Source organism: Silurus meridionalis, chromosome 1, assembly GCF_014805685.1.
Source record: "Silurus meridionalis isolate SWU-2019-XX chromosome 1, ASM1480568v1, whole genome shotgun sequence".
NCBI lineage: Eukaryota > Metazoa > Chordata > Actinopteri > Siluriformes > Siluridae > Silurus > Silurus meridionalis.
Window position 1 is genome coordinate 29,825,871 of NC_060884.1, and position 27,868 is coordinate 29,853,738.

Consider the following 27,868-nt stretch of genomic DNA (forward strand, 5'->3'; position numbering starts at 1 on the left):
GATGTCAAAACGGTGACCTTTGAGCTGGATCTTCATCTTCATTAAGAGGGCGAAGTCTGCAGGAGCCTCATCATGCACAAGTTGGTGAATGGTTTCAACATTTTTGGGGATTGAGCTCGTTATAGGTCTTCCTGATCTCTCGTCGGCTTCCAGCGATGTTCTTCCTCCGCTCTTGAAGCACGTGTGCCTCTAGAAACACCTCAAACAACTCGTTGCAGCATCGCCATATGTCATGTCAAACTTCTCTGTAGCAGATTTGCCCAGTTTAATGCAGAAGTTTACGTTTGCTCTTTTTTTAACTTGCTGTCCATGTTAAAATCGCAGACATGGTAACGCATGTTGTCAGAATAGCACCAGTTACACCATTAGTCTCAAAACTGTTTGGTGCCACGTTTCATGTGATACGTTATGTGTATATATATCTTGGGCCAGACTTGGAATTTTCGAGATTCCATTGGGAAAAATTATTTTTGTAATAAGTACAGGTAAGAAGAAAATAAGGCTCCTCTGCAACAATACATAACTTGGAATTTCTCAAATTTGGTGGAACAAGTCTAAGATTATAGAAAGATTTAAAGAACATCAGTATGTTGCCATTATTATTAACAGTTAAGAGGAAAAAACTTCTGAAACATTTCGGCATAAAAATGTTCGCCACACATTCATAATGACCAGTGAGGATAGTGGGTCTAGTAAATTTTCTTCTTAAATGTGAACCAGCTGGTCGGCCCTACAGGATCCAACTTGGTACAGATGGTTTTTTTTGCCCAGAAGGAACTAAGATCAGGCACAGTTAACATTTAAGAATAGCTAGAGAATAACAAGTGGTGGAGAAATGACTGCAGAAAGGCATCACATTTCACTAAATCTGTGTTAAAGCTGGCTTCGTGTGCATGGGTTCATTGGTGACTGGGAACAGTTGGAAACAACCGGTTGCTAGTGTCCATGGTCTAGTCCCAGGAGAGGTTTCGAGGCAGAATGATGCTGTGTGGTTCTCTGACCAGTGGATTTGACATGGTATTTTAACATTCACTATTTCCCTGGATGCAAGCTTGGGATCAGAAAGTTAGATTTGAAAATTTAGAATTTCTTTTTTTGAGTCCCAGATGCTTTTGCTGACCCTGAAGTGCAACAAATTCAAGAACTAGAGCAACTGGTGTAGCATTGTTAGCAATTTCAATAGTGAAATGTAGGTGGGACTTGGCTATTACCAATACTGTTAGTTCAATTATGTATGATCAAAACTACGTACAAAAAAGAAAACCAAGGATATAGACCGTTTTAGTGCCAACGTAATGCTTACATCTCGACGCTAGCTGTAAAACAAAAGGAAAACTGAAGGTGGCCTATAAAACCCTGCACAGAATCAAGTACACAAGGAACGCAAATATCATTGTGTTGTATTGTTGGTGTACAGGCTTGAATTTGAAATTTTATTATGTACCTGTTGCCTTTATTATACACCTGATGACAGCTGAGATTAAATGCAATAAAATGAGCAGGCTAGTGAGAAACTATTATCAAAAATGCTCGTGTTTGCAGCGCACATTTCATATTAGGTATCATTTCTCATGCATGCCCACCTAATCAGCAACTGGGGAACAAGTTAATTGAGTTATAATTAAATGTTGTAGCGTATGTAAGCTAACTGCTAGCTAACGACCAAAGACTAAACAAAAAGAAAATTGTGTGTTCTTAATTTCAACGGTTGCCATAAGTGTAATTGTAAAACGGGAGAGTTATGTGCTAATTATTTGCATTTGCTAATGTTTCCCATGGTTATTACCCAAACAAAAGGATTGCTTGATATTTAGATAGTAATCTCAGCTAACATTATCTTAAATTACATCAAATGATTTAATAGGAGAGGCTTTTATGGATTAAGACAGCCATACTTTGTCCCCTTTTGTGTTTTATGTGAAAACCACTCTTCTTAGGAATAAAATTTTTCAGTCAGGATTTTGGCCTCATCATAGCATAGAGACAGTGCTGGTTAAAGTGGTAAATGACCTGTTATTGGCCTCTGATCAGGGTTTTGTTTCAATTGACCTTAGTACAGCATTTGACGCCATTGATCATAGTATCCACCTTGCTAGACTAGAAAATGTCGGAATAAAGGGGCCCAGCTCTCTCCTGTCTTCGGTCTTATCTGACTCATTGCTATCAATTTTTTAAAGTAAAGTGAAGTTTGGTGTTCCGCAAGGATCTGTCTTAGGCCCACTGCTTTTCTCATTATATATGCTGCCTTTGGGTGAAATTATACATAAACAAGGTATTCGCTTCCAATGCTATGCTGATGCTACACAGTTGTATATTTTAGCAGATGAGAGAGATCAGCTTAACAATGTTGAGGAGTGTGTGTTAAGGAAATTGGACAGTGGATGCTTGAATTCTGCCCAAATCTGATAAGACGGCAGCTAGAAGTAAACTTTCAGATTACGTAGCATCTCTGGATGGTCTTTCTGTCTTAGTGTGTACAGCAGTCAAATACTTTGGTGTGATTATTGACCCTAGTCTTTACTTCGGGCTTAATGTGAATAACATCATTTAGCTGTAATAATACATCAACATTTTTTAGCTTTAATAAATGGACATTCAGTGCCACCTAGATGAAGATGAGGGTTCTCTTAAGTCTGGTTCCTCTCAAGGGATCTTCCTTATGCCATCTCTGGGAGATTTTCCTTGCCACATTCGCCAATGGTTTGCTCATTAGGGACAAACTTACAATTCTAAAGAACAATATTTTCAAAAATTCATTCTTTATGACCATGTTGTCTGTGTAAAGCTGCTTTGGGACAATGTTTATTGTTAATTGCTTTACAAATGAAAATGAATTTAATTAAAAGGTAGGTGAAATTATACTTTTTTATGTGGTTAAGTAAATTATACAATAGCCTTTAATTCATGTTTTATTTATTCTTTAAAAAAATCTCTATTTTTATAGTCCTGGACACTAAATAACCTTATAATGTCACATCAAATGAGATTTTGACCAGTCATTGATTAAAACTAGCTAACAAAACTTAATAGCTAGCATTAAGGAAGAAGTCAAGGACATTTTTCTGCTCTGCCCACAAAAAAAGTCACAATATATACTAACTGAGAAGGGATCTATAAAAAGCAACCTTTTGCTTATTATCTTTATTTTCAAAATCTGTAAATATATGATGAAAATTAAAAACCCAAGCAAAACAAATCTTTACATTTAATTCTCATCCTGATTAATTTTACAAGAATCTGAAAAAATGAGTATCAAAAGCCTTGCTTAAGAACCCAGTAGTGGCAGTTTGGCAGTGCTGGGATTTGAACCCACAACCTTTAAACCAGGATTTAAAATTCTTAACCACTGAGCTCCCACTTAAACAAAAAGCAAAAACTGCCCAACATATCACTGGTGTACCCTCAATCAAAGCCACACCACAAATGCTGTCTTCAAAAGCTGAGAAACATTATCAAAGTCAAATCTCACCCCAGCCATGAACTTTTCCATGGGCTTTTTTCCTTTTCTTTGTGGGAGATTGTGGTTGAAGCCTTTATGTTCATACCAGCAGACTCAGGAACAGTTACTTTCCCTCAGCTGTCAGCCTACTGAACTCTTTCAAGTTTTGTATATTTTTGTCTATAAGCTAAATGTATAGTTATGTTTGTCTGATTTTGAATAAACGATTATCTCTACATCTAAGTCAGCTTAACACTATTTAAAAAGACTGCACTGTACATTACATGTCTCTGTACTGTACACATACATTGTTTTCCATGATGCCTAATACTGTTGCTGCCTACTGCTGCACAAACAACATTCTACCTCATTTTGCCTTTTTGCATTGTTATGGTCACTTTTCAAATACCTTCACATTTGCACCTTATGCAGTATTATTTGTAATATATATTGCACCTTTGCACTTCCAAATCTGTTAATTGTATATACGTGTATATTCGTATTTTTAAATTAGATTTATTTATACACATGCTATATGCACTTCTGGTTAGTTGCTAACTGCATTTCATTGGCCCTGTACTTGTACTGTGCACAATGACAAAGTTTATCTTAACATTATCTAATCTAATCTAATCTAATCTATAGGTAATACTACTATGTGGGAAAACAGCATTGCAAAACCAAACCATGTTTTCCTCCGGTGGGTAACCAAACTGAAATCAACTTCTAATGAAGCCAAATAAGTAGAAAAACGTAATTTAATGCGTGACGCAAAAGAAAATTCTGATGATAAATTGCACAAGTCACATGCGTGCACAAATGTAACCCATTTATTGCAGTAGCTGTATACGTGTAGAGCGGCAACACGCAGTAATAGAATAATATCACTATAATTTCACACGTCCCCTAACCACACACACTGGCCCAGAAGCAATACACACCATCCCCTTTGCTCTTTTTTTTCCTGTTTGTTTTTTTTTTTTTTTTTTTGGGACATAAAATATGGAAGTGCTGTACAAAATTAACACGACATTCAGTGTGTACAAAATGAACGCTCTACAAATTAACTGAACTAAAATAAAAATAAAAAAAAACATACAAAAAAAACCACTATGAGAAATAAGTTTGTCTCGTTAAAGCTGTTTCTCATTTCACGTGCTGTTCATGCCTTAGAAAAAAGAAAAATGTTTTAATTATTTCATTTAATAAAAAAAAAGGAAAAGCGATCCTTGAATTTTCGGAACATGCTTTTAAGAGTATGTAGTTATTGTCCTTGTTTTTTTTTTGTTTTTGTTTTTTTTTGCTGTAGTGTTCAGGTTGAATGTTTCTGCATATGGAAAATAATATATTTTCAAACTGAATTGAAATTATTTATCTTTTTTTTTTTCTTTTTTACATTATTCCTAACTACAATTTGACTTTTTATGTCTTTGTTTTACTTTTTACAAAGGCACAGCACATGAAACCCAAAAATACACACAATTCTGCAGGCTGAAAAATAACATTCCTCTATAAGAAGAGATGTAAGAAGGAAAAAAAAAGAATCATCCGTTTTCAAGGCTGTATGTTCTATTTTGGATTTGAAGCACAGTTTGAATTTTGCATTACAATAGTGACCAATAGTGAAAGAAAAACATTTACAAATATATTGCTGTTGAATTGTAACATTGTGTAGTTCTTTTTAAGACATCAAGTTAGATTTTTTTTCTCCCACTTCCGTAAGTATAAACTGAGTGATTACAATAATATTATAATAGAAAATAGTTTTGAAAAAATAGTTGTTAAGTAAATGCAAATTGTATGAGTCACGTCATGTGGTTTTGCTTCTACATACAGAATTTTTTGTATCGATGGTGGGAGGAAGTGTTTGTGTGTATGTTTGTACATTTTGTGTAGGTGTGTGTGTGTAATATACAGTCATCGTTCTATATAGACACAAACAGGAAATAAATAAATGCATATTTCCCAGCTAAAAACTAAAACTACCCCCTTTGCTGTGTTCCAGTTCTGTTTTAAATGCCCCATCATCTTCCCCTTGAATATTTCCCCCTTGCTGGAATCTCCCCCTGCAGTGAAATTAAAGGTAGTAGGGTTCGATTTGGGTTTAATATTCCCATTTCCTCCACCTGGTACAGAGCAGCTGAATGGGAATTGTTACACGAGTCTGTTAGCTAGTTGTCAGGCCATTTCAGCTCTCAGTCACACCACATTAGGGGGAAGTTAATGTTGGGAACATTCGAAACAGCAGTGGATTTTTTTTTTTTTTTTTAGGATCGATTTCCAATAAATTAATAATGAACGGCAAGTGCCATGGCCGTTAATCTAAACCATTACAAGTACATAAAATCGGTTAGTATTCATTTATATTTACAGACACGCCACCGATGACGAGACTAAAACGAGGTTTCCACTAACAGCGTATTAGCACAATGCTTTCTCCATTGTTGTTGTTTTTTTTTTTTCCTTCTCCGGTGTTTTCGATTAATAAAGTCCCCCCAAAAAAAAACAGCTCAATAAACAACCACGTCACGATATTGGTTTATATTGGTCAGCCATATTATTGTGTTTAAAACTGGTATACACTGGAAACGTCCCACGTCTTTTCTGTCTCTCACGAACATTCGAAGTCTCCATCCTAAGACGATACACACTTTTTTTTTTTTTTTTTTGTTTTTGTTTTCTATATGACAATTTGCATTAAATTAAATTCCAGACTTTTTTTTTTCTTTTCAAATCTTCAGAAAACAAAAGTCTCGAGACATCTCCGTGCAAAGTTCGATTTCGCATAGTAACGGTAAATAAGCACTTTTTGTCTAATCTGTACGGCGTACTATCACACGGCATTAGCATCCATCTAATAAAAGGACAGAAAATGAAAAAAAATTCAAAGGAAATGTTTTTTAGTGACATAAAATAGCAGTTATGGTGCAAAGGCTTTTAAAGCTGCTGCTCCTTTGGGTTCTCAGAGCTAGATGAGGCCTGATAGGATTTCAAACTGGCCAGTGGGATGTCGGTTATGTGACTGCTGACTCCTCCTACGCCGAAAGGCTTCCTGTCTCCGAAGTGCTCGTGGCTACTCTTCCAGCCGCGGTTCAGTGTATGACCGTTCAGCAGTTTGTCTTTCGTCCACTCATTTTGGCCGCCTCCGTAGGATGAAGCGGGAGATTTGGGCGGCATCCAGCAGTTATCCGAGTGGCCGAGTACAAGACACTCCTGTGTGCACATCTCTGTGGCTTCCATGAGACCCCTAGGTCCTAAAAGTCCATCTGTTGAGAGAACAAAAACGTTTTAGTTTTTATGTCAAATTTAAAGTCAAACAGGTTTGGGGGGAAGGTGGTCACTTAGTGGGGGAAAAAAAATGTTTTTTTTTTTTTTTGGGGGCTTCTATTCGGCATTATTTAAAGAATAACAGACAAAAGTATTGATATATAAGATGATATGATATGCTGCGTATACAGGATGTGCCATCTCTCTAGAACTTTGGTGTGAAAGAATCATCTGTTGCACCATCAAATCAAATCCAAAAGTGCAAAAAAAAAAAAAAAGTAAACCATCCCATTCTAAGCAACCACAGCAAATCATACGCATTTGTGAGCTCATCTATGTGGAACATTCTTCTTAGTGTGTTATGCCGCCTATGTGATGAAGCATAGAGTTGGCATGAAGATAGCAAAGGTCAAAGATGAGCTCAGAGTGATTAATAGAGTTGCTGTTAATTGTATTTATTTATTTAATCTTTTTTTTATTGATGTAAATGTTGCTTTAAACCAAGCTGCAACAACCATCAGTTTTATATTAGAACTTTGAGGTTAAGCAAGTTGGTGAAAACGAACTTAAATCCTCTCTCCCTTTTTCACCCAAGTGCTGATATTCAGTTAAGCAATCCCTCCGAATTGCATTAGATACTCGGCGCTTATCTCTGTTCCCCGCAACACTGCAGGTACGAATATGATTATAGAGCCAGGGCTGAGCTCGAGCTTCTCATTTAAATAAGAGCAACAGCATCTGAGAGATCTGTGCAGGTGGAATTAAACACAACGACCCACACCTCTGTGCCGAGGTATGAAGGAGGCGACGCAATAATGCAAGCAGAGGAAGTTAACAGTGGATTGCTTTATAGAGGGGAAAGAAAAATTCATGCACATTCACTCGCTGCTCTTGTAAAAAGAAAGGGTTAGAACGCGAACTAATAAACGAAAGGAGCTTAACATAGAGGAACATATGAACGTGTCATGGAACATGGCAGGCGAGAACAGTCGCAGAGACAGCAACAGAGGTCAAGCATAATGCAAGTTTAATGTGATGGAGAGTTAGGAATAGAGCGTTCCCGAAGTGTTTGCACTGCAGACGCAAGGTCAGGGTAATGCACACAAAATCTAGGCTTGGTTCAAAGCTATAACTACACTTTACACTGACCAGGCATAACTTTATGGCCACTGATCATACAATATTGTTTTGGTCCATTTTTGATAGATACTGACCACTGCAGACTAGGAACATCCCAAAGATCTGCAGTTTTGGAGATGCTCTGATCCAGATGTCTAACCTTCACGATTTGGCCCTTGTCAAACCTTACGCTTTTTCCTGCTTCTAACACATCGACTTTGAGGATGTTCACTTGCTGCTTAACATATCCCACAGAGTCGTCCCGCAGACACTCCTTTGTTATCTTTTCTGTGTGCTTAGGGTCATTGTCCTGTTGGAAGATGAACCGTTACCCCAGTCTAAAGTCCAGAGTGAACTGAAGCATGTTTTCATCAAGGATGTCTCTTGCTGCATTTACCTTTCATTTGATCCTGACCAGTCTCTCAGTTCATGCTGCTGAAAAAAAAAACATTCCTATAACACGATGCTGCCATCACCATGCTTCACTGTAGAGATGGTATTGGCCAGGTGATGAGTGGTGCCTGGTTTCCTCCAGACATGACGCTTGGCATTCAGGCCAAAGGGTTCAATCTTTGTTTCTCATGGTCTAAGAATCTTTAAGGTGCCTTTTGGCAAACTCCAGGCGGGCTGTGATGTGCCATTTACTAAGGAGTGGCCATAAAGGCCTGATTGGTGGAGTGCTGCAGAGATGGTTGTTTTTCTGGAAGGTTCTCCTCTCCACAGAGAAATGCTGGTTCTCTTTCAGAGTGACCATCAGGTTCTTGGTCACCTCCCTGATGAATGCCCTTCTCCCCGATCGCTCAGTTTGGCCGGGCTGCCTGCTCTAGGAATCCTGGTGGTTCCAAACTTCTTCAATTTACGGATGATGGAGGCCACTGTTCTGAATGGGACCTTTAATGCTGCAGAAATGTTTCTGTACCCTTCCCCAGATCTGTGCCTCGATCCAATCCTGTCTTTGAGGTCTACAGACAATTCCTTCGACTTTATGGCTTGGTTTGTGCTCTGACATGCACTGTTATCTGTGGGAGCTCATATAGACAGGCATGTGCCTTTCTAAATCATGTCCAACCAACTGAATTTACCACAGGACTCCAGTCAAGTTATAGAAACCTCAAGGATGATCAATGGAAACAGGATGTACATGAGCTGAATCTTTTCCATTTTATATTTTTATAATATAATTTTTCCAGCCACTCTTAGTGCCGGACCCAAGCCTGGATAAATGGGGAGGGTTGCGTTAGGAAGGGCATCCAGCGTAAAAACATGTGCCAAATCAAACATGCGGATGACCCGCTGTGGCTACCCCTAATGGGAGAAGCCCAAAGAAAGTAGTTACCAATGACAATAAAATCCAACTTCTTGCTGTTACAAGTCGACATCCTTTCCTTCTTATGGAGACTCCTTCCGTGTTTATTCAGAAAACAACACGTCAATAATAGTTTCTTTGTCTTCAACAAAACTTTGTAGTAGGCTTTTATTAGGTGTAACTGATGTAGATCGCCCACTGAACAAGTCACTCTGAATGAGCTGTTACTATAGAAACACTAATGTATACCATACAACACCACATATACTGTGATAGAGTGAGGTTTTGGTTCTCTTAGATTTCTTGATTGGTTGATTGTTTATACTCAAAGTGTGTTAAAAATAAGTTTGCTGTAAGAATAACATCCACTTTTCTGGGAAAATGTTACACTGGATTGTGTAGATTTGTGCTCATTCTGCTACAAGGGTAAATTCAGCTATTGATGTAGGTTAGCTGAGGAGGCCTAGGGTGCAGTCAGCGTTTACATTCATCCCAAAGATGTTTAAAAGAGTTGAGGACAGAGCTCTATAGCTCTATAGCTTCTACTTCATATGCAGAGGCATTGTCATGCTGGAACAAGTTTGTGTCTCCTAGTGCAAAGTGAAATTTCATCCAATAGTTAAATAGATATGAGTTGTTATTGAATTTGTGTATAAGCTAAATTGGTCATTTAGCTAATTTATTGGGTTTGACTGAGGGGTGCATAAGGCTAAAAATGGAAAAGTTTTTCTATTCATTGGTAAGGTGGAAAATGACTGCAGTCTATGTACAAAATGTGTGTAGATAAAAAAATATATAGTTATAAATACTAGATTAGATTTTAGTAAAACGATAAATACTTTTAATAACTCCTTCACAAGGTAGGCATAAAGGTCAGCACATTGAAATTTTGCCATAAAAAGCACAAAAACAACACTACAACTATAGTCATCCTGATTGAAAGGAATTTCGAATAAGAAAGGAATAAAAGCAGTCTCCTTTCTTCCATTTCCTTTTCTATATGGTGTTTACAAGCATGTGATGTGAATGATTTATTCCTTCATGAATAAAAATCATTCAGCAAGGCAGTGACCTACAGAAAGCTGGGCAAATAATGTACACGTGGCTTTTGTTGTGTAAAATATTCCTAGCCGTACTTTAGCTACGACCGTCCTTGTGAATATTTATGAGTTCAGAGGAAAAGAGAGATCTTACTCTGGAAAAATGACTTGCACATTGATGGATCTGCAGAAAAAAAGGTGATATTTGTTTTTGAAATCTGATGCAGTTTGGATTTGGGACTCACCCGAGTTCGGATCAGAGTTTCCATCTGCCTCAGTTCTTTTGTCTTGCTCATAGAACTCCTCCTGTGCCAGTGGGAGGGGCTTGGAAAGCAAAGCCCCACCCCCTACAGACTCAGGCTCGCCCAAACCGCTGTCACTGCAACTCTCCTGAGAGCCATCGGGAAGGTGGAAGGTCACGCGCCGCTGAGACTGTAAGGGCAAAGACATGAGACACACCTGCATTAGTGCAATCTATCAAATATTTAAAATTTTTGTTCACATAAATGAAGAAAAAAAATCTACACACAGTTCTTGTTTTGAATGGGACAAGGAGTCACAAAAAAATGTGTAAACAGTGCGTAAATGTATATCATACAGTGTCTTGAGAGCCAGGAAATAAATCGGTGCCTGTCAGAAGCCAAGAGAGTTTCACTTAGCCTGTGTGCCTTTACTTATTTCATATTTTTATCTTTTGAGTTTGTCAATGCTGTGAAGAAAACATGAAAAAAAAAAAAAAAACCCACGCAGCTGCTCTTTTTCGCATAACTGCTTCTGGCGTAATCAGTTCTTTCAGTGGTATCATACACTTATAGCGAGAATACAAAACTACCTGAGAAAGGAAGCGTACACTGCTGACACTGTTTATATGGGGTGACGTGATGGCGTCAGCAATGTAACTGACAAACCAAAACTCTGTATGTTTAGTAACAGTATTAGTCTTGTAAAAGTCACTTGGAATACAAACTCATACGCAACAAAGCAGAGTTTCTATGGAATAAAGAGATCTGTATAATTAGAAAAGACTGATCAAAACCAATCAATAAACAGAATGATAGAAAAAATATTTCAAGGCATACAATTGTATCTTTTTTCTTCTTTTTTTGATGCATTACATTTTCCCTTCATTAGAAGTAGGAGACACAGAAGAGACAGAAGAGTGGAGTTTTTAACAGGATACGGGACTAAATGTGAAATGGGATATTAAAAAGCACATAATCTTATGGTCAGGTATCTACAAATTGATTGACTGATAGATAGATAGATAGATAGATAGATAGATAGATAGATAGATAGATAGATAGATAGATAGATAGATAGATAGATAGATAGATAGATATTGCATATTACAGGTACACAGCAAATATTTGCTAATTTATCTGCACTTGTAAATTGGCTAGTGTTCCTTTTTGCATTTCTGGTAGATGCTAAACTGCATTTTGTTGTTATGTACCTGTATTATTGGGTGATATCCAATGTCCATCATTATAGTTGCAACACTGTTGCTTATCAACTGTTCACTTCAATTTCCAGCTGTCCTTTGACATGCTCTATATAGAGTCCTAAACTGATTTTCTAACAGAACTTTTAACTCAAAGAAAAACGGTAAGATTTTTTTAACACTGTAAAGCTTTTCTCCTCCTTCTTGTTTCCTTTAGTGTAATAAATCATCCTCAATTCAGACGAGACCCAGACATTAAAAATTCAATTACAAACAGTCGAAAAATAGTCTGGACATCCAGTGTGTGTGTGTGTGTTTGGTACAACAGTAGCTGCAGTTAAAGCACTCATTCAAATACATTATTATTTCCACTGGAGCCACACAAACATCTGTACAGAGATGTTTATGCAATAATTCTGGAAGGAGTCTCCAGTGGTAATGGGAAAGAGGTAAAGCTGTAACTTTTCTAAGTTTTCCCACATCATCAGGACAGGGAGGTTCACACTTGACTGCTTCTCTTTAGTCTGAGAGAAAGCTGTGAGCGGATAGTGAGAGAACAGTTTAAAGGTGTCAGAGATTCGCCCTTTTCTCGATCTGTTTGTTGCCTTCCATTTACTGCTACATTCATAGCCATGTGCTTGATTTGGATTCATGTAACATCCCCACCACTCTTGTCATTATTTCATGTCTTCATGTCAGCTGTTCTCACTTCCTGGTTTGATTCGTTCATGTATATTTACTCCTGTGTGTGTTGTTGGTGTCAAGTAATTCATTCAGTTCAGTGTGTATTGTTCATTGTTTCATGCTTCTCATTTACCTTTTTTTAAATTAAATCTTGTATTGATTTCTCGTTTCTCATTCTCGCCTCACTTATTTTTCAATATTGTCAAATGCCCAGTTCTGCTTAATCTATGTTTCTGATTCTGACGGTCTTCTTACACAGCTTCTCTAATGTGATAAACTTTCATTAAATGACCAAAGGATAGAAAGAACCTACTTATTGCATGTTTTTTACCCTGTTTGCATTTGCAATCATGGCATTTGGCAGAAGCCCTTATCCAAAGTGAGCAACAACTGTATCATTTACAAGTTACACTTAGTTTTCCAACTAAGAAGTTAAGTGAAATCTTGGTGGTGCTGAGATTTGAACTCACAACCTTCAGATAAGCAGTATAATGCCGTAACAACTGAGCTACCAAATGTAACTAAGCAACCAATGAACCAAATGTAATAATAAATGGATAATAAGTACATGCTGTTCGTTAATTAATGTAAAATTTGTACAGCACTTGGTAAGTTTGTGTGGTCTAAAAGGAATATCTTATCTACAGTGACTTGCAATTATAATTGAGGTAAAGATAAGGTCTTGCTTAAGAGCCCATCTATAGAAGCTGAATGGTGCTGGGATTTCAACTCAAGACCTCCTGAGCTAATGTTCTAACCACTGTGCCACCACTTTCATATGATGGTTGGTGTGTTATTGGAAAATAATTACATTTCCATAAGAACGCATCACTAAGTGTTTTACTCTTTACATACAGAATGTCATTGCATAATTAATTTCTTTCTTTCAGTAGTAAGTGTGTGAGGAATTACAAAAGACAGTCACATTTTAAATTTATACAAATGTAACGAGAAATAAAAAATGCAATATTTTGCTCAAGGAAAGCGAAATCAAAAGGGTTTGTTATGAGCCTGAGCGCTTTTTCTGATCCATTTCATTCATGACATTTTTTCTATCACTCCTGTGTCACTGAATTTTATTTTTTGACATGATCTCCTCTGTAATTATGATCAAAAGCAAAGGTCAGCTCATCTCATCGCCATGCAAACGACTCGCTTCCAGAATGCAAGTGACATTCAATTAGAGCAAAATGAGAAGCAGAAGTCAGAGTGTGTGACACCATGTTTCAAACAGACTTCAATGACTCATTCGCACACGCGTACACGCACACATACACACACATACACACATTAGCAATTTTGCAGTGATATAAATATATAAGCATTATATCATACAAAAATTATTATTTTTTACCAAAACACTACCTCTGCAAAACATTGATATAATTCATATTAAAGTAATTATATTAAACGTATATGTGAAAATCAAACGTGAAGATAAATAATCATTATTTTTTACATATTTTTCAAATAGTTTAAAGGATATTGTATAAAAAGTATGTGAAAAAAAATGTATAATGTAAAAACAGCATATGTGGAAATGTATCAATTCTGTAAAATGAATACCTGAATAAATAAATAAATTATATTCATTTCATGTAAAACAATAATAATGTACTAATCATGTAAAAAAAAAAAAATCATGAAAATACAAAATGTAATTACAAATTAAATAATGTACAAATCACATGTGAAACTAGAATTAGTAGTTTTGAATATTAGAAAAATTACATGAATAGAAATGTAACTGATACAAATGATATGCAAAGATAAAAAAATCACAAGTAAATGAAAAAAAAAAAATTATATATATATATATATATATATATATATATATATATATATATATATATATATATATATATATATATAAATGACCAAAATATATCCAGTGTTAATAAAATGTTAAAAAATCCAAATCATGATTCTATTTATTTCTGTTGAATCAAACAGCATCTACATTTGCAATGGTAATCAAACTAATATGAATGAATATATATATATATATATATATATATATATATATATATATATATATGTATGTATGTGTGTGTGTGTGTGTGTGTGTAGGTGTATGTAGGTGAGGTGAGGAGGCCTGGGGTCAGATTCAGATCATCCCAAAGCTTGTCAAAAGGGTTGCAAGGGTTGCAAGAAGGTTTCAAGATCTTGTTCTCCAAACCATGTTAAGTAGATCTTAATGGAGCTGGCTTTGTGCACAGGAGTATTGTCATGCTGGATCAGGTTTGGGTCTTCCAGTTCAAGTAAAGGGAGAATCACCATATCAAAAGACATTCTATTAAATTGTGTGCCTGGACATCACATGTGTAAATTAAATGCGATCATTTACATAGAACTTTTCTGATCCAGTTTATTTAGGCTTTGCTTAAACTCTGTGTTTAGATTGGATCTCACTTCTCTGACTCATTTTATTAAATGACAACAGCATTAGTGATGTAGCAAATCTCAGTACAAAGTGTGAAGAAAAAAAACTTAATAGGAAATGTGTTTTTGTTGTATAAATATATTTTACCAGGCCTCACTTTTGCCTTTCCACCATGACACTAATACTCATCAAACAGACTGATGTTTGCTTTAGTGGGGCAGGAAAAGGGAAACTGCTAACGAGTTAGCGAGCTGATACGATTCTGTGTCGACTTTGAAGGAAATTGCGTCCAAATGCAGTTTTTTAAAGCCTGGGAAGATTTTACAGCTCCTGCTGCTTCTATTTGAATGGATTTCGAAGGATTTGTCTAACAGTAATCAAACCTTAAAGCACTTCAGATGGAAGTAATCTGCATTATGACTCAGTGTCTGCAGACATGTTTACATATGTACCGGTGTGTGTTTGAATGTTATTCACAGCAGTATTAGCATAATTCCAGGTGTAATCAGTGCCATATGAGCCTCATTACTACCGAGCGAAATACTTACCCTGCACAACACAGAGTTAGGCTTCTCAAAGTTGATTATTTTTCAATAACGGCACCTCACCGAGTGTTTTTCTTCTCTTTTCCCAAACAATTTGGCAATAGTTATTTGTTTTATGAATCACAGAATGATAATCTGTACATTTTGTCTATATCTAGTTATCTTTAGATGTTATAAAGCAAACATAAAAAGTTAGGGTGTAACATCTATTTGTGCCTGTTAATCAGGGTGACAATAGTTTGCCACTGTCTGCATATGAGCAGCTGTTTGGAAACGTGTCAGCATATAGGTACAGCATTTTCCAATCAAGCTCGATTGGAAAATGCTGTACCTATATTTTACACCTATTAGGTGGGAATTGGAAAAAACCAATAAAGTGGAAATGTTCAAAAACCTTTGGTTTCTCTTATTGATTTATAGCTACTATAGGAGTAGTGGTGGTTATTGATTTAACGCTGTCCACTCTGGAGGTGCTGCAACATGGATGACGCTGCACTCTGACCCCAACTTTCTACCAAGCTGTCTCTTGTGAGTAAATCACTTTCAGGCCAATCTGATTGGAAAATTCAACAGCACTGTGGTTGGTTCTCCAGTTTTGGAGACACATGGGAGATTTTAAAAACAATAACCGTAATCAAACACAACTGAATGTGCCAAAACTTTGGACCTGTTTTCACACTGTATCGCCAAAAAAACAAACTTTGGTGAAACACAGTCCAATTGAAAGAGTGTACAGATAAAGAAAAAGGGATGCCGCCTTTGCCAAATCCGGCTCTGTGAAGTTTGAGATTAAACGATGTTCATTTCTTCTATAGAGAAATTCAAGTGCTTATTTACAAGCCTCGCCGACTTTGAAAGCTTTGAATGTTAAGGAGCCAGACTTCATCATGGCGCTAGTCACAAATGTCAAAGCATTCACACTAATACGCTTTAGCTCAGAGTCACGGTCTGAATGGAGCTTAAACGCATCTCAAACATCATTTCAATGGTGCTGTAAGTGTTGCTTAAAAAGCCAAGCTGTGGATATTTCCCCTTATTGCCAAAACACATCTCCAGAAATGGTTTGCTTTAATTTATTTATCCCACACATGGCTTTCAGAGTGCCGTTTCCTTAAACTCCGGGGGCTGAAGAAGAAAAAAAATGCTCCCTGCAGAGCTGGTCCATAGGAACGGATAGAAAACATTTTCTGTTTCACATCCCTCATTGGTTCTGTAATATACGATGTCGGTTTTGCGTGTTTGTAAGCTGTTTTTTTTTAATGTAGCTATTTTTTTTTCTAAAGATTACAGTTGTATTAGGACTCAGTGGTGCTGCAAGTGTTAGCATGCAGCTCTATTTCACTGTGAATAAGCATGCATAATCTTACACTTTTAATCCTTCACTCATGAGGGGCACCTAGTTAACAACCTCATAAACACCTCCACTGACTAACGCAGCAAGAGAAAAACACTCATTTCCCAAAGCTGAGTTGAATTTCCATGCTTTACCATGGCTAGTTCACACTACGGAGCATTTTTTGTCCATTTCACATTGAGAGCCATCTGTTGCCTTGTACAATTAGTACTGACCCTTAAAATCCCACCCGCAACCCATCTATTAATGGACTATGAGCAGCAGTTTGAAAAATATGGTTGGGTTGAATGGCTTCAAGTATCGTGGAGGAAGTATGTGCTAGCTTTTGCTAGCTTGCTAGGCGTTATCTGATAAGCTAGAGCTGGCTGGTGGTTGGGACTGTCAGCGGATCATATTGGAAAGTGGATGATTAATGGACTCATGACTATAAGGAATACAGTGCCTTGTAAATATCTTCAACCACCTTAAATCCTTTAACCTAAAATTGGAATGCATTTGATGGTTTAGCTTTCAATATTGAAAAATTTGAATTAAAAACATAATTAAATAAAAAGCAGAAATTTGGTGCTTGTTTGTGTATCAATCCCATAGGTCTATACTTAGTAACCATTTTGGCTGCTCATAAATTCTTCTGGGCTCTGGCTTTATCAGCTCTGCACATCTGGATCTTGATACTTAACCCATTCTTTATTGAAACGTTTCTGATGCTTTGCCATAAAAACATAAATCTTCCAACAGAGTTTCAATTACATTGAGAGTTTAGATTCTAACACAATAAGGTTATTGGTGTTCAACCACACTATTGTAGTTTTGGTCATATGCTTGGGTTTGTTGTTTTGTTGAAGGTGAACATTTGTTCCAGTCAGAGGTGGGAAGTAACGGAGTACAAATACTTCGTTACTGTACTTAAGTAGATTTTTCTGGTATCAGTACTTTACTCGACTATTTATTTTTCAGACAACTTTTTACTTTTACTCATTACATTTTTACACAAATATCTGTACTTTTTACTTCTTACATTTTCAAAACACGCTCGTTACTTTAGTTTTAATTCACTGATTTGGTGAAATATACAGTACAGACCAAAAGTTTGGACACACCTTCTCATTCAAAGAGTTTTCTTTATTTTCATGACTATGAAAATTGTAGAGTCACACTGAAGGCATCAAGGGCTATTTGACCAAGAAGGAGAGTGATGGGGTGCTGCGCCAGATGACCTGGCCTCCACAGTCACCGGACCTGAACCCAATCGAGATGGTTTAGGGGTGAGCTGGACCGCAGAATGAAAGCAAAAGGGCCAACAAGTGCCAAGCATCTCTCAGGGAACTCCTTCAAGACTGTTGGAAGACCATTTCAGGTGACTACCTCTTGAAGCTCATCAAAAGAATGCCAAGAGTGTGCAAAGCAGTAATCAAAGCAAAAGGTGGCTACTTTGAAGAACCTAGAATATGACATTTTTCAGTTGTTTCACACTTTTTTGTTATGTATATAATTCCATATATAATTCCACATGTGTTAATTCATAGTTTTGATGCCTTCAGTGTGAATCTACAATTTTCATAGTCATGAAAATAAAGAAAACTCTTAGAATGAGAAGGTGTGTCCAAACTTTTGGTCTGTACTGTATATTTTTTATTTTCACTGCGCGCCGATTTCAGCCGAACAACCGATTTCCTGTTACTGCGCGTCTTTTTCAATCCGCTGGTGTATAAAGTCCTGACGCACTCTTTACGAAGATGAGAATCAGCAGGGCAGAAGGCAGTAAGAAGTTTGGGGTTAATGTGGATGAGACAGAGGGAGTCAGTGATCAAACATGACTGAAAACATACACATTCATGATCATCATCATCTTTTCTCTGCTTGTGTTCTATATGTGGATCTTCAGCCTGAATACGTTCATTAGGTAACTATATTTTTAATTCGTTTTGTTTTTATATATATATATATATATATATATATATATATATATATATATATATATATATATTTGGCAGTCAAAATTAAAATTATTGTAAACGGCACTAGATGTTATTATCACGCTATCAATTCAGTGCGCATTTCTGTTTTTACCATTTTTATAAAAAAGTATAAATGCATAAATAAATGAATAAATATAAAAGACGCGAAATTAAAACCTCCAGCAAAACATACACTTATTCACGACGTCCCTTCTTTACTTGGATATAAAATAAAAAAATAAACTCCAATAACAATATTTTTAATCAGTAAACTTTTGTTTTATTTTTGCACAAAGTCTCAAATCAAACACCAAATCCGCCATGTTTTACACAATTTATCCTCTGGGTGGCGTTTTGTGGGTTTTTCCCTCATAATGGTGACACGAACATAAATTACCGTCTTTATAGATCGTACAGATAAAAACAATACATCATTCAAATCTGTAAAATCTATATGATTATATATATAAAAGCTTGACTTGAAGAGGTGCACTTTCTCCGGTATCACCTCATTAACTGTCAGTGTGGAAATATAGCAAAGGCTCTTAATGATGTCCACACGTCTCTGCACTGCTATAGCCTTTATATTTAATCACTGTACATATGCTCACATAAATCACATGCTGTACATATGATACATATTTATCTGCACTATTTGCACGATTGCTTTTTGGCTTTCTGGTAGATGCCAAACTGCATTTCGTTGCTGTGTACCTGTACTATGCAATAACAATGTTCTATCTATCTATCTATCTATCTATCTATCTATCTATCTATCTATCTATCTATCTATCTATCTATCTATCTATCTATCTATCTATCTATATATTTATCTATCTATCTATCTGTCTGTCTGTCTGTCTGTCTGTCTGTCAAATATTAATATGATGTGAGGTCCAGTTAACAGCTAAAACAGGTAGAAGTAATAACTACTTTTTACTTAAGTACATGTCAGAGCCAAGACTTCTTTACTTTCACTTAAGTAAAAAGGTATAATCAGTACTTTAACTTTTACCCGAGTATTTTAAAACATGAGTATCTGTACTTCTACTTAAGTAATGGATGTGTGTACTTTTGCCACCTCTGGTTCCAGTTTAAGATTTTGTGCAGATTTTCTGCTAGCCCAGTTTTTGGGTTCATGTTTTGAATTATTTTCCCCCTCAATGTTGCCAAATCACCCAGTTTATAAATTCCTTTCCACTATGCTTGACAACAGGGATATTATTCTCAAAACGATGCAAATATAGAAGAAGCTGAACTAAAGCAATGGAGTTGCTGAATCAAATGGAGTGTATACAGTATGCATTGATATACACATGTGAGTTAGATGAAGTGGTGGAGAGTGAACCTAATAATGAACGATTAGTGATTGGGGCAGACGTCATTGGGCATGTTGGTAAAGGGAACAGGGATAATGAGGAGGTGATGGGTAGGATTGGCTTTAAGGAGAGGAATGTGGAAGGGCAAATGGTGGAAGATATTGCTAAAAGGATGAAAATGGCAGTGGTAAATACGTATTTTAAAAAGAAGGAGAAGTGGAGGAAGGTGTACACAGGTGGAATTAATCCAATGCAAGAGATGCAACCTGAAGTACATGTGTGTAAATGAGAGGAAGGGCAGTGGAGTGGTGCGGTTACAGGGAGAAGAGGTGGAGAAGGTGGAGGAGTTCAGGTACCTGGGGTCAACAGTGCAAAGTAATTAGAGAAGTAAAGAAAAGAGTGCAGGCAGGGTGGAGTGGGTGGAGAAAAGTGATAGCAGGAGAGATTTGTGATAGAAGAGTATCTGTGACAGTGAAAGGGAAAGTTTATAGGACTGTGGTGAGACCTGCGATGTTGTATGGTTTAAAGACAGTGGCATTGAGTAAAAGACAGGAGGTGGAGCTGGAGGTAGCAGAGCTGAAGATGAGGTTTTCGTTGGGAGTGACGAGGATGGACAAGATTAGAAATGAGTTTATTAGAGGGACAGCGCATGTAGGATGTTTTGGAGACAAGGTGCGGTGAGGCGGGATTGAGATGGTCTGGACATGTGCAGAGGAGGGGCATGGGGTACATCGGTAGGAGAATGCTGAGGATGGAGCCACCTGGATGGCGGAAAAGAGAAAGGCCAAAAAGGTTTATAAATGCGGTGAGGAAAGACATGCAGGTAGTTGGATTGAAAGCGGCAGATGTAGAGGACAGGGGGGTATGGACACTGATTTTCCGCTGTGGCGACAACTAACAGGAGCAGTTGAAAGAAGAAGAAGAAGAAAAAAAAAAGAAAAAGACAAATGTATATACAAATGTAGAAGCAGAATAAAAGTGTAAAGGTATTTATATCTGTGAAATTCATTCCCTTTAACAAACAAACAAACAAAAAAGATTCTTGCACGTGTGTGGTAGAAAGGAGTTTATTTTGATCAGCTCCTATTAGGTCTGATGAGTTGCTGTCAGCACTGTGTGAAGTTTACTCCATTGTACTAAATCACAGCCAGAGGATTTGGTGTTAAGCTCGCTAATTTTGTCGAGTGTAGGGTGTTAATGAGCCAATCTAGAACGAAACAGATCTCGGAAACCCCTCTAGCGTTTTGCTACAATGCATTAACCACACGCTACAAGCTGCGTCCAAAAAAAGTCCAAAAGTAATCGTTCATGACCTAACACTAATTTAATCTTGGCAAATGGTTCTAAGTCGGATCTCACCATGTCATTCTGATTAGAGTTAATACTAGAATTAGCATGCACTACCCTTTATCCACAGGCACATTATTCAGACTGAAATGTTGCACACACGTGAATGTATTTAAAACAAACAAAAAAAAAATCAGACCGTGAAATATTGCTACAAATCTTTTTCAGGAAGAGAATGCTTAAATGTCTCTACACGCAACATCTAACCATGGCCTGGAGTAAACACACGTTAATCTTTTGTTTGTCAGCGTTTCATGCATATTTCACGCTTGCCCTGGTCTGCATATGGAGATCGCCTCAGAGCTATTCGCAAGTGTTCCCTTTCTCCCTTTTTCATTTTTTTCTGAGAAGTAAATGTTTGCGGAACAGAAACATCAATCCAACTAAACCTATTTATTTTACCCTACAATAATTTCGTGCTTCGAAAATGTAACTGCTGCCTTTGTCGCTCCTGGTGCAGATATTTGACTCAGTTCCTTATATGAATATGGAGAAAGGCCCAACCACTGGATTATGGCCCAGTACCGTGCTGCAAAAGAATTCCAAGAGGGTCACAAGAACATTCTGGGGAAACATGTCTATAGATGTGACACTGTATTATTTACTGTGTGTTTTGATTTTAAAGGGACAAAGCCAAAATTTTATAAGGCACAAGTTCAGGAAACATCATTTACACATTCAACAGGCTCAGGAGAGTTAAACAAGCATTCCTCCAAAGTTTTTTTAGTGGCCAGGAAAGAAAAGAGAGAAATTACTGTATAATAATTGAGAGACTACTTCTGAAGAGAAAAGAAGACAGTCTTTTTAACCTAAAATATGATGATTTGCATCACAAAATATGTTGTGTAAGGTTTTTGGAGGCAATGTTTGTAATATGAAGAAATGCATTAACTAATGATTGAATGTTCGCAGGTTGAAGCTAAGCATCTAGCATTAGCAACAACTCCCAAAAAACATGCATATTTTTAACCCAAAACTGGCCCATTGTGTACAAAATGTTGGCTATAAACCATAAAGTTTCTGCATTGCACATGATCAAAAACCACCTTGGTTACAAAGCTCCTGGCTTTTGCAATTATTTTATTTTGACCCTGGATCCATGGTATCTACAGCATCTCTTAAATCCATGCAGCAAAAAAGACTTGGGTGGGTGGGAAAAAAAAAAAAAACTGTATTCAGCAGTGTGCATCTCTAGAAAGTTTCTTCAACAGGGCAAATTTGGAGAGCCAGCCAGGAGTAAGAATGCACCTATATTATTTGTATATATTGAAGTAGAATTGCATTTTGACATTTCAGACCAAACAACTTTCACAAAGCAATGCCGAAATATAATATTGAGCTGTCCAATGTTCACTTTTTACATTTTATAAGGTGTTTACAAAACAGAAAATATAACTGTCAACTCAAAACCTGACATGGGTATAACTTTTTGGACAACACAGAAAATATGCAATGAAGAAATTCACTGTAGTGCATTTTTTCTTATTTATATTTTCTTATTTTTTTTCTTCTTCTACCTAAAGGAACTTTGTGGAAAGTACCATTCACCCTGTTGATCTTCGTACATGTTCTCATAGATTGGCTAATGTTGCCATATGGGTATATGGGTTTCCCCTAACTGTTACTACAAAGTTGGAGGCCACAATTGTACAGGATGTCTTTGGAAGCGGAAGTATTGCATATTCAATTTACTCGAACTAGGTGACCCAAACCTGTTCCATCTTGACAATGTTACTGTGCACAAAATCAGCTCAATAAAGATATGGTTTGCCTAGGTTGGAGTATAAGATCTTAAGTGGCCTGTTGAACAACTTTAGGGTGTATGTAAGTGTGTACATCCCAGGCCTCTTTATCCGATATCAGGACCTGACTTTACTTATGCCAATATACCTGAATCTCTATAACCACATGCTGAAATCTAGTAAAACACCTTCCCAGAAGAGTGGATGTTATTGTATCTGTAAATTGAGACCAAATGTAGAAAACGATGTTCAAAAAGCACATACTAATCTTAAGTTTAGGTGTCCACAAACTTTAGTCCATAGAGTGCACTTTAGAAGTAATATGTTTTTTATTTACATTGATCTTGTATGTGTGTCCAGATATGTTTATAAATGTAGAATCAGTTTTAGTATGCTTTCTTAACCCTCTTGACTTTGCATTTCTTTTGACCTATCCTTCCTCTTCCTTTTCCTTTTCCTCCCCCTTTTCTGCTAATAAATAGCTCCCTAAGTGATATGCACTATATATTTATAACAAAGCCTACAGAAGAGCAAATGCTGGGTCAGTGTCTTCCTCAGAGCTTCATCGTTTACCTGAGGCATTCAGGTCCACTTCCTGTGCAGCTAAAGCACAGCAAACAGCCAGAGAACTAGTGAACCTAAAGACTCTGGTTGGAGGTCGTTACGTATTTGCAGTATCGTGAAGAAAAAGTCCTTATTCACACACTTTATCAGAACACGACCAGGCTTGACTGGCTCAGCTAGATTCAAACAGTTCTGACTGCAAAGGGCAGAAAGACAGACGGCTAATGGAAGTAGACTGAACATGTGAGGAGGTTTGAAGATAGAGCGAGAGAAAGCAGGACAGAGAAAGAGATGGAGAGAAAGAAAGAGAGGTGAAAATCATGCTGACACAGTGGATGACACATCCGCCAAATGTCACTGTCTGTCAAACAGCAAGGGGGGTAGGGGGCACGAGAGATGAAAAACAAAATGGCGAGGGAAATTAATAGAAAAAAGACACAAAAAACATCAAGATGATGAGTAAAGTAGGCTCATTGCACTTGGCTTACAAATAAATCGCACTCACATGGCCACACACTTGGATGCAACCCGGTAAAATAACCAGACCGCCTATTGAAAATGGTAAATGATTAGCACGGGTGAGCTTTTTGTGGTCTCTCCGGGTGTTTGAAGGATTAATGCGAAAACCATTCGCTTATAGAAAACCATTTCCTATGTCTCTGTCTTGTCCTTGAGAGAAAAAGAAGAAGACGGAAAAAAGATCCACTGTATTGAAAGGAAGCTCAATTCTATTGCTATTGGCAACCAAACATTACTGCACATCACTAGCAGAGTTGTACAGGATTAGCATTGACATCTTGAAGGGTGGTGCACTCGTGCCTGGCATATTCGATTACTTCCTTGCTTTTAACTCCATATACTGTACAGAATTCTGGATCTCGATATATGATCTTTCTGAAGCATGGCTGAAGTTTCTGGAGTATTATTGGACATGTCGAGAAAGAAATTGGTTTTGCTCTTGTTATGGTAAAAAAAAAAAAAGTGTGTGTAATTATATATATATATATATATATATATATATATATATATATATATATATATATATATATATTCATTTATTTATTTATTTACTACTTTAAATTAATAATACAATATTAAAATAGATATTTTTCAAACATTTTTATGTTATTTATTAGAACAAACTCAAAATGTTTGAAATGTTATTCCGAACTATCAAGCCACTCTCGCAAGTTACTCTTAGTCCGGTTCCAAATGAAAAAGTTGCAAACTATCGAGGCCATGAGTGAAGGTCATGAGTAGTGAGGTTCCACTGAAGGCACACAACTATATCAGGTGTCTTTGGATTCAGTAGCATGACATTTTCCTTTCACCTGAAGTAGGTGACCCAAACCTGTTTCAGCATGATGATGCCCCTGTGTACAACTCCATTAAGATCTGCTTTGCATGGGTTGGAGTGGAAGAGCTCCGGCTATAGAGCTCTGACCTCAACCATAATGAACATCTTTCTGGATGAATGTGTACACTGACTGCATCCCAGGCGTTACTAACGCTCTTTTGTCTGAATAAGCACGAACCTCCACAGGCACACTCTAAAATCTAGTTACCAGAAAATTAAAGAGAATTATAAGAGTGTCCTCAAACATTTGGCAATATAGTTTATATATTAATTAATAATAATATAAATAATAGTACTATATGTAATATTTATTGTATTATTATAAATAATGTATTAATATATAAATCTATTGTATTGATGAGATAATTGTAAGTCGCTCTGAATAAGGACAGGCTGCAAAATGTGATGGGTGTAAATAGATGGGTGTGGTTACAATCTCCCCTAGCAAGACTAGCCTATCTTGGGGGTGTGTGAGCTTATTTATATGGAATAGTTGCTTTCTCTTTGAGTGTGTTATCTGTCGGAGGAATTATGTGTTAGCCATCACTTTCCCAGGATTGTAACTGTCAAGTGATTGGAGAGAGATAGTTGGTGGGTGGGGATTGACAGATGAACAAATTAGGGTGAAAATAAATGGGAGAGGAGCGCAGGAGGTGGAACTATGTATAGTTTGTTTTATGTTGTTTTCAACTTAAGTTTTGACTTGTTTGTCAAAAAGCATTTAAAACTTCTTTTTTCAGAGGGATTTTGTGGGTACAGTGTCTTCTTTATTTCCTGGATGTTTTCCACCAATCCAATTAGTAACTACCAGAAATAAAAATAAACTTGTGTACTAATATCTATCTATCTATCTATCTATCTATCTATCTATCTATCTATCTATCTATCTATCTATATATATATATATATATATATATAATATATATAAAATTTCCTCCACTCTTCTGGGAAGATGTTCCACTAGATTTTGGAGTGTGCTTGTAAAGATTTGTGCTTATTCAGACAAAAGAGTGTTAGAAAAGTCAGGTACTGATAAAGGTAAGCTGAGGAGGCTTGGGATGCAGTCAGTGTACACATTCATCCAGAAAGATGTTCATTATGGTTGAGGTCAGAGCTCTATAGCATGCTGCTCAAGATCTTCCACTCCAACCGGTGCAAAGCAGATCTTCATGAAGTTTGCTTTCTGCACATGGGCATTGTCATGCTAAAATATGTTTGGGTCTCCTAGTTCAAGTGAAGGGAAAACTTGATGCCTGCAACTTTGTAAACACAGTTTGGGGAAGAACCAGATATGACTGGAAAAGTCTCCAAAAATCCCAAAACTCTAAAATAACAATTTAGATTTTACATTAAAAGCTGATTTTTTTTGTTGTTGTTTTTTTGGATCACTACAGTGTTTATTCATTTTCAAAGAAATTGCACTAAACAAGGACAATACTGCAGCTAAACAAATAAATCAGTAGAATTTTCTAGTTGTTACCATTGAGGAATATTAGATTCACCCACTGTAGTTGTGAGGTTAGCTGATGTTAGCATGTTTGTTATCATAGCTAATGGTAGCTGAATATTTCCAAAAATGGCGTATCCATGCTGAAATAAATTTCTTTTACAGATTCACATCCCAAACATTTAATTTCTGGACTAAATATGAGAACATTTAATAAACAAACAAACAAATAAATAAATAAACCGATGTTTGTGTGTGTGCCGAATGCAGAAGCATGTTGATGCCACCGCCGTCGTCCTCATCACAGAAAGGTCTAATAGCTCATGACTGCTATTATTTACACAAAGACTCCTAATTTCTTTCTTCTTCTTATCACCATCCTAATTGGTGCACATGCATATAAAAAAAAAAACCTCGTCATGAACTGCAAGAAAATCAGAAACCCATTGAGAATCAAATTTATGTATTTATTATTTTTTTTAAAAGCCTGAGGAAGCAGAGGTCACGTCATGTATGTGAGAATCCCTCCCGGAATCAAATGGATATACAATGTACGAACGTATGCAAATCAGTGTCACGAGTATCGGACTGACTGACAGCAACAAATTCCAAAACTAATTAAAGTGCTGAAGAATTAGGAGAGAGGAGCCGGAATTTCGGGCCGTGGGGTATTAAACTATTTACGATGTTATTACGGCTTAGCGCGACTCATTATCTGAGCGCGTGCAATTTAAATCTGACGAAAAGAAATGAGATGATCGTTTGGTGCTTCTGAAATAAAAGCCTGGCTGTAATCTGTACGCAGTTCGCATACTTCTTGATGCACGCTTTGATGTTTAAGGCATTAATAGAGAAGTGGAAATGTAAACAAATAAGAATACAAATATATTTTAGTGGCTTGCAAAGAAATCTATCCAATCTAGTATCAAAAAACATACTTTATAAAAAGCTTGTGCGTTCAGAGATTATTTTCTCAGACTGTTACATGGGACTTTTCTGCTCACCGCAGCTGCAAAGAGTAGTTATTTGAGCTACCATGGCCTTCCTGTCGGATTGGAGCGGTCTGGTAATTCTCCTCTGACCTCTCCGAGCAACAAGCCAGACCTGCCTGCCGGGTGCTTTGTTTTTCTCGCTATTATGTGTAAAATCCTAGGAGAGCAGCAGTTTCTGAAATACTCCAAGCAGTCTGGTGGCCTGGGCAACATCACCTTATTCTGATCTTTAGTGTGTACAGGAAAATAAAATGGAAGCACTTGGTGATAGATAGATAGATAGATAGATAGATAGATAGATAGATAGATAGATAGATAGATAGATAGATAGATAGATAGATAGATAGATAGATAGATAGATAGATAGATAGATAGATAGATAGATAGATAGATAGATAGATAGATAGATTACTATTAGCTCAATGCTCTAAAACAAACAAAAACATGTTTGTTTCTCTACATTTCTTGATTTGTTTTTTCTGCAGCCCACATTATGTACCATCATTTTGACCTCTGAGTGTCTGAGACTGTGTGTGTGTTTGTGTGTGCATATTTTTCCTGCCT

The 27,868-nt window shown here is 36.8% G+C and overlaps 1 protein-coding gene across 1 annotated transcript in view; it reads right to left on the bottom strand.

Annotated features, from left to right (window-relative positions):
- Nucleotides 1-4,179: 4,179 nt before the first annotated feature.
- The window catches only part of LOC124385866 (protocadherin-9), a 256,615-nt gene continuing 232,926 nt past the window's right edge, over nt 4,180-27,868 (bottom strand). The window contains exons 4-5 of the mRNA XM_046849302.1: nt 10,417-10,603; nt 4,180-6,705 (exon numbers count right to left, since the gene is read on the bottom strand). Of these exons, the coding sequence (XP_046705258.1) occupies nt 6,377-6,705; nt 10,417-10,603 (516 nt within the window). The 3' untranslated portion in view covers nt 4,180-6,376. The remainder of the gene's footprint in view (nt 6,706-10,416; nt 10,604-27,868) is intronic.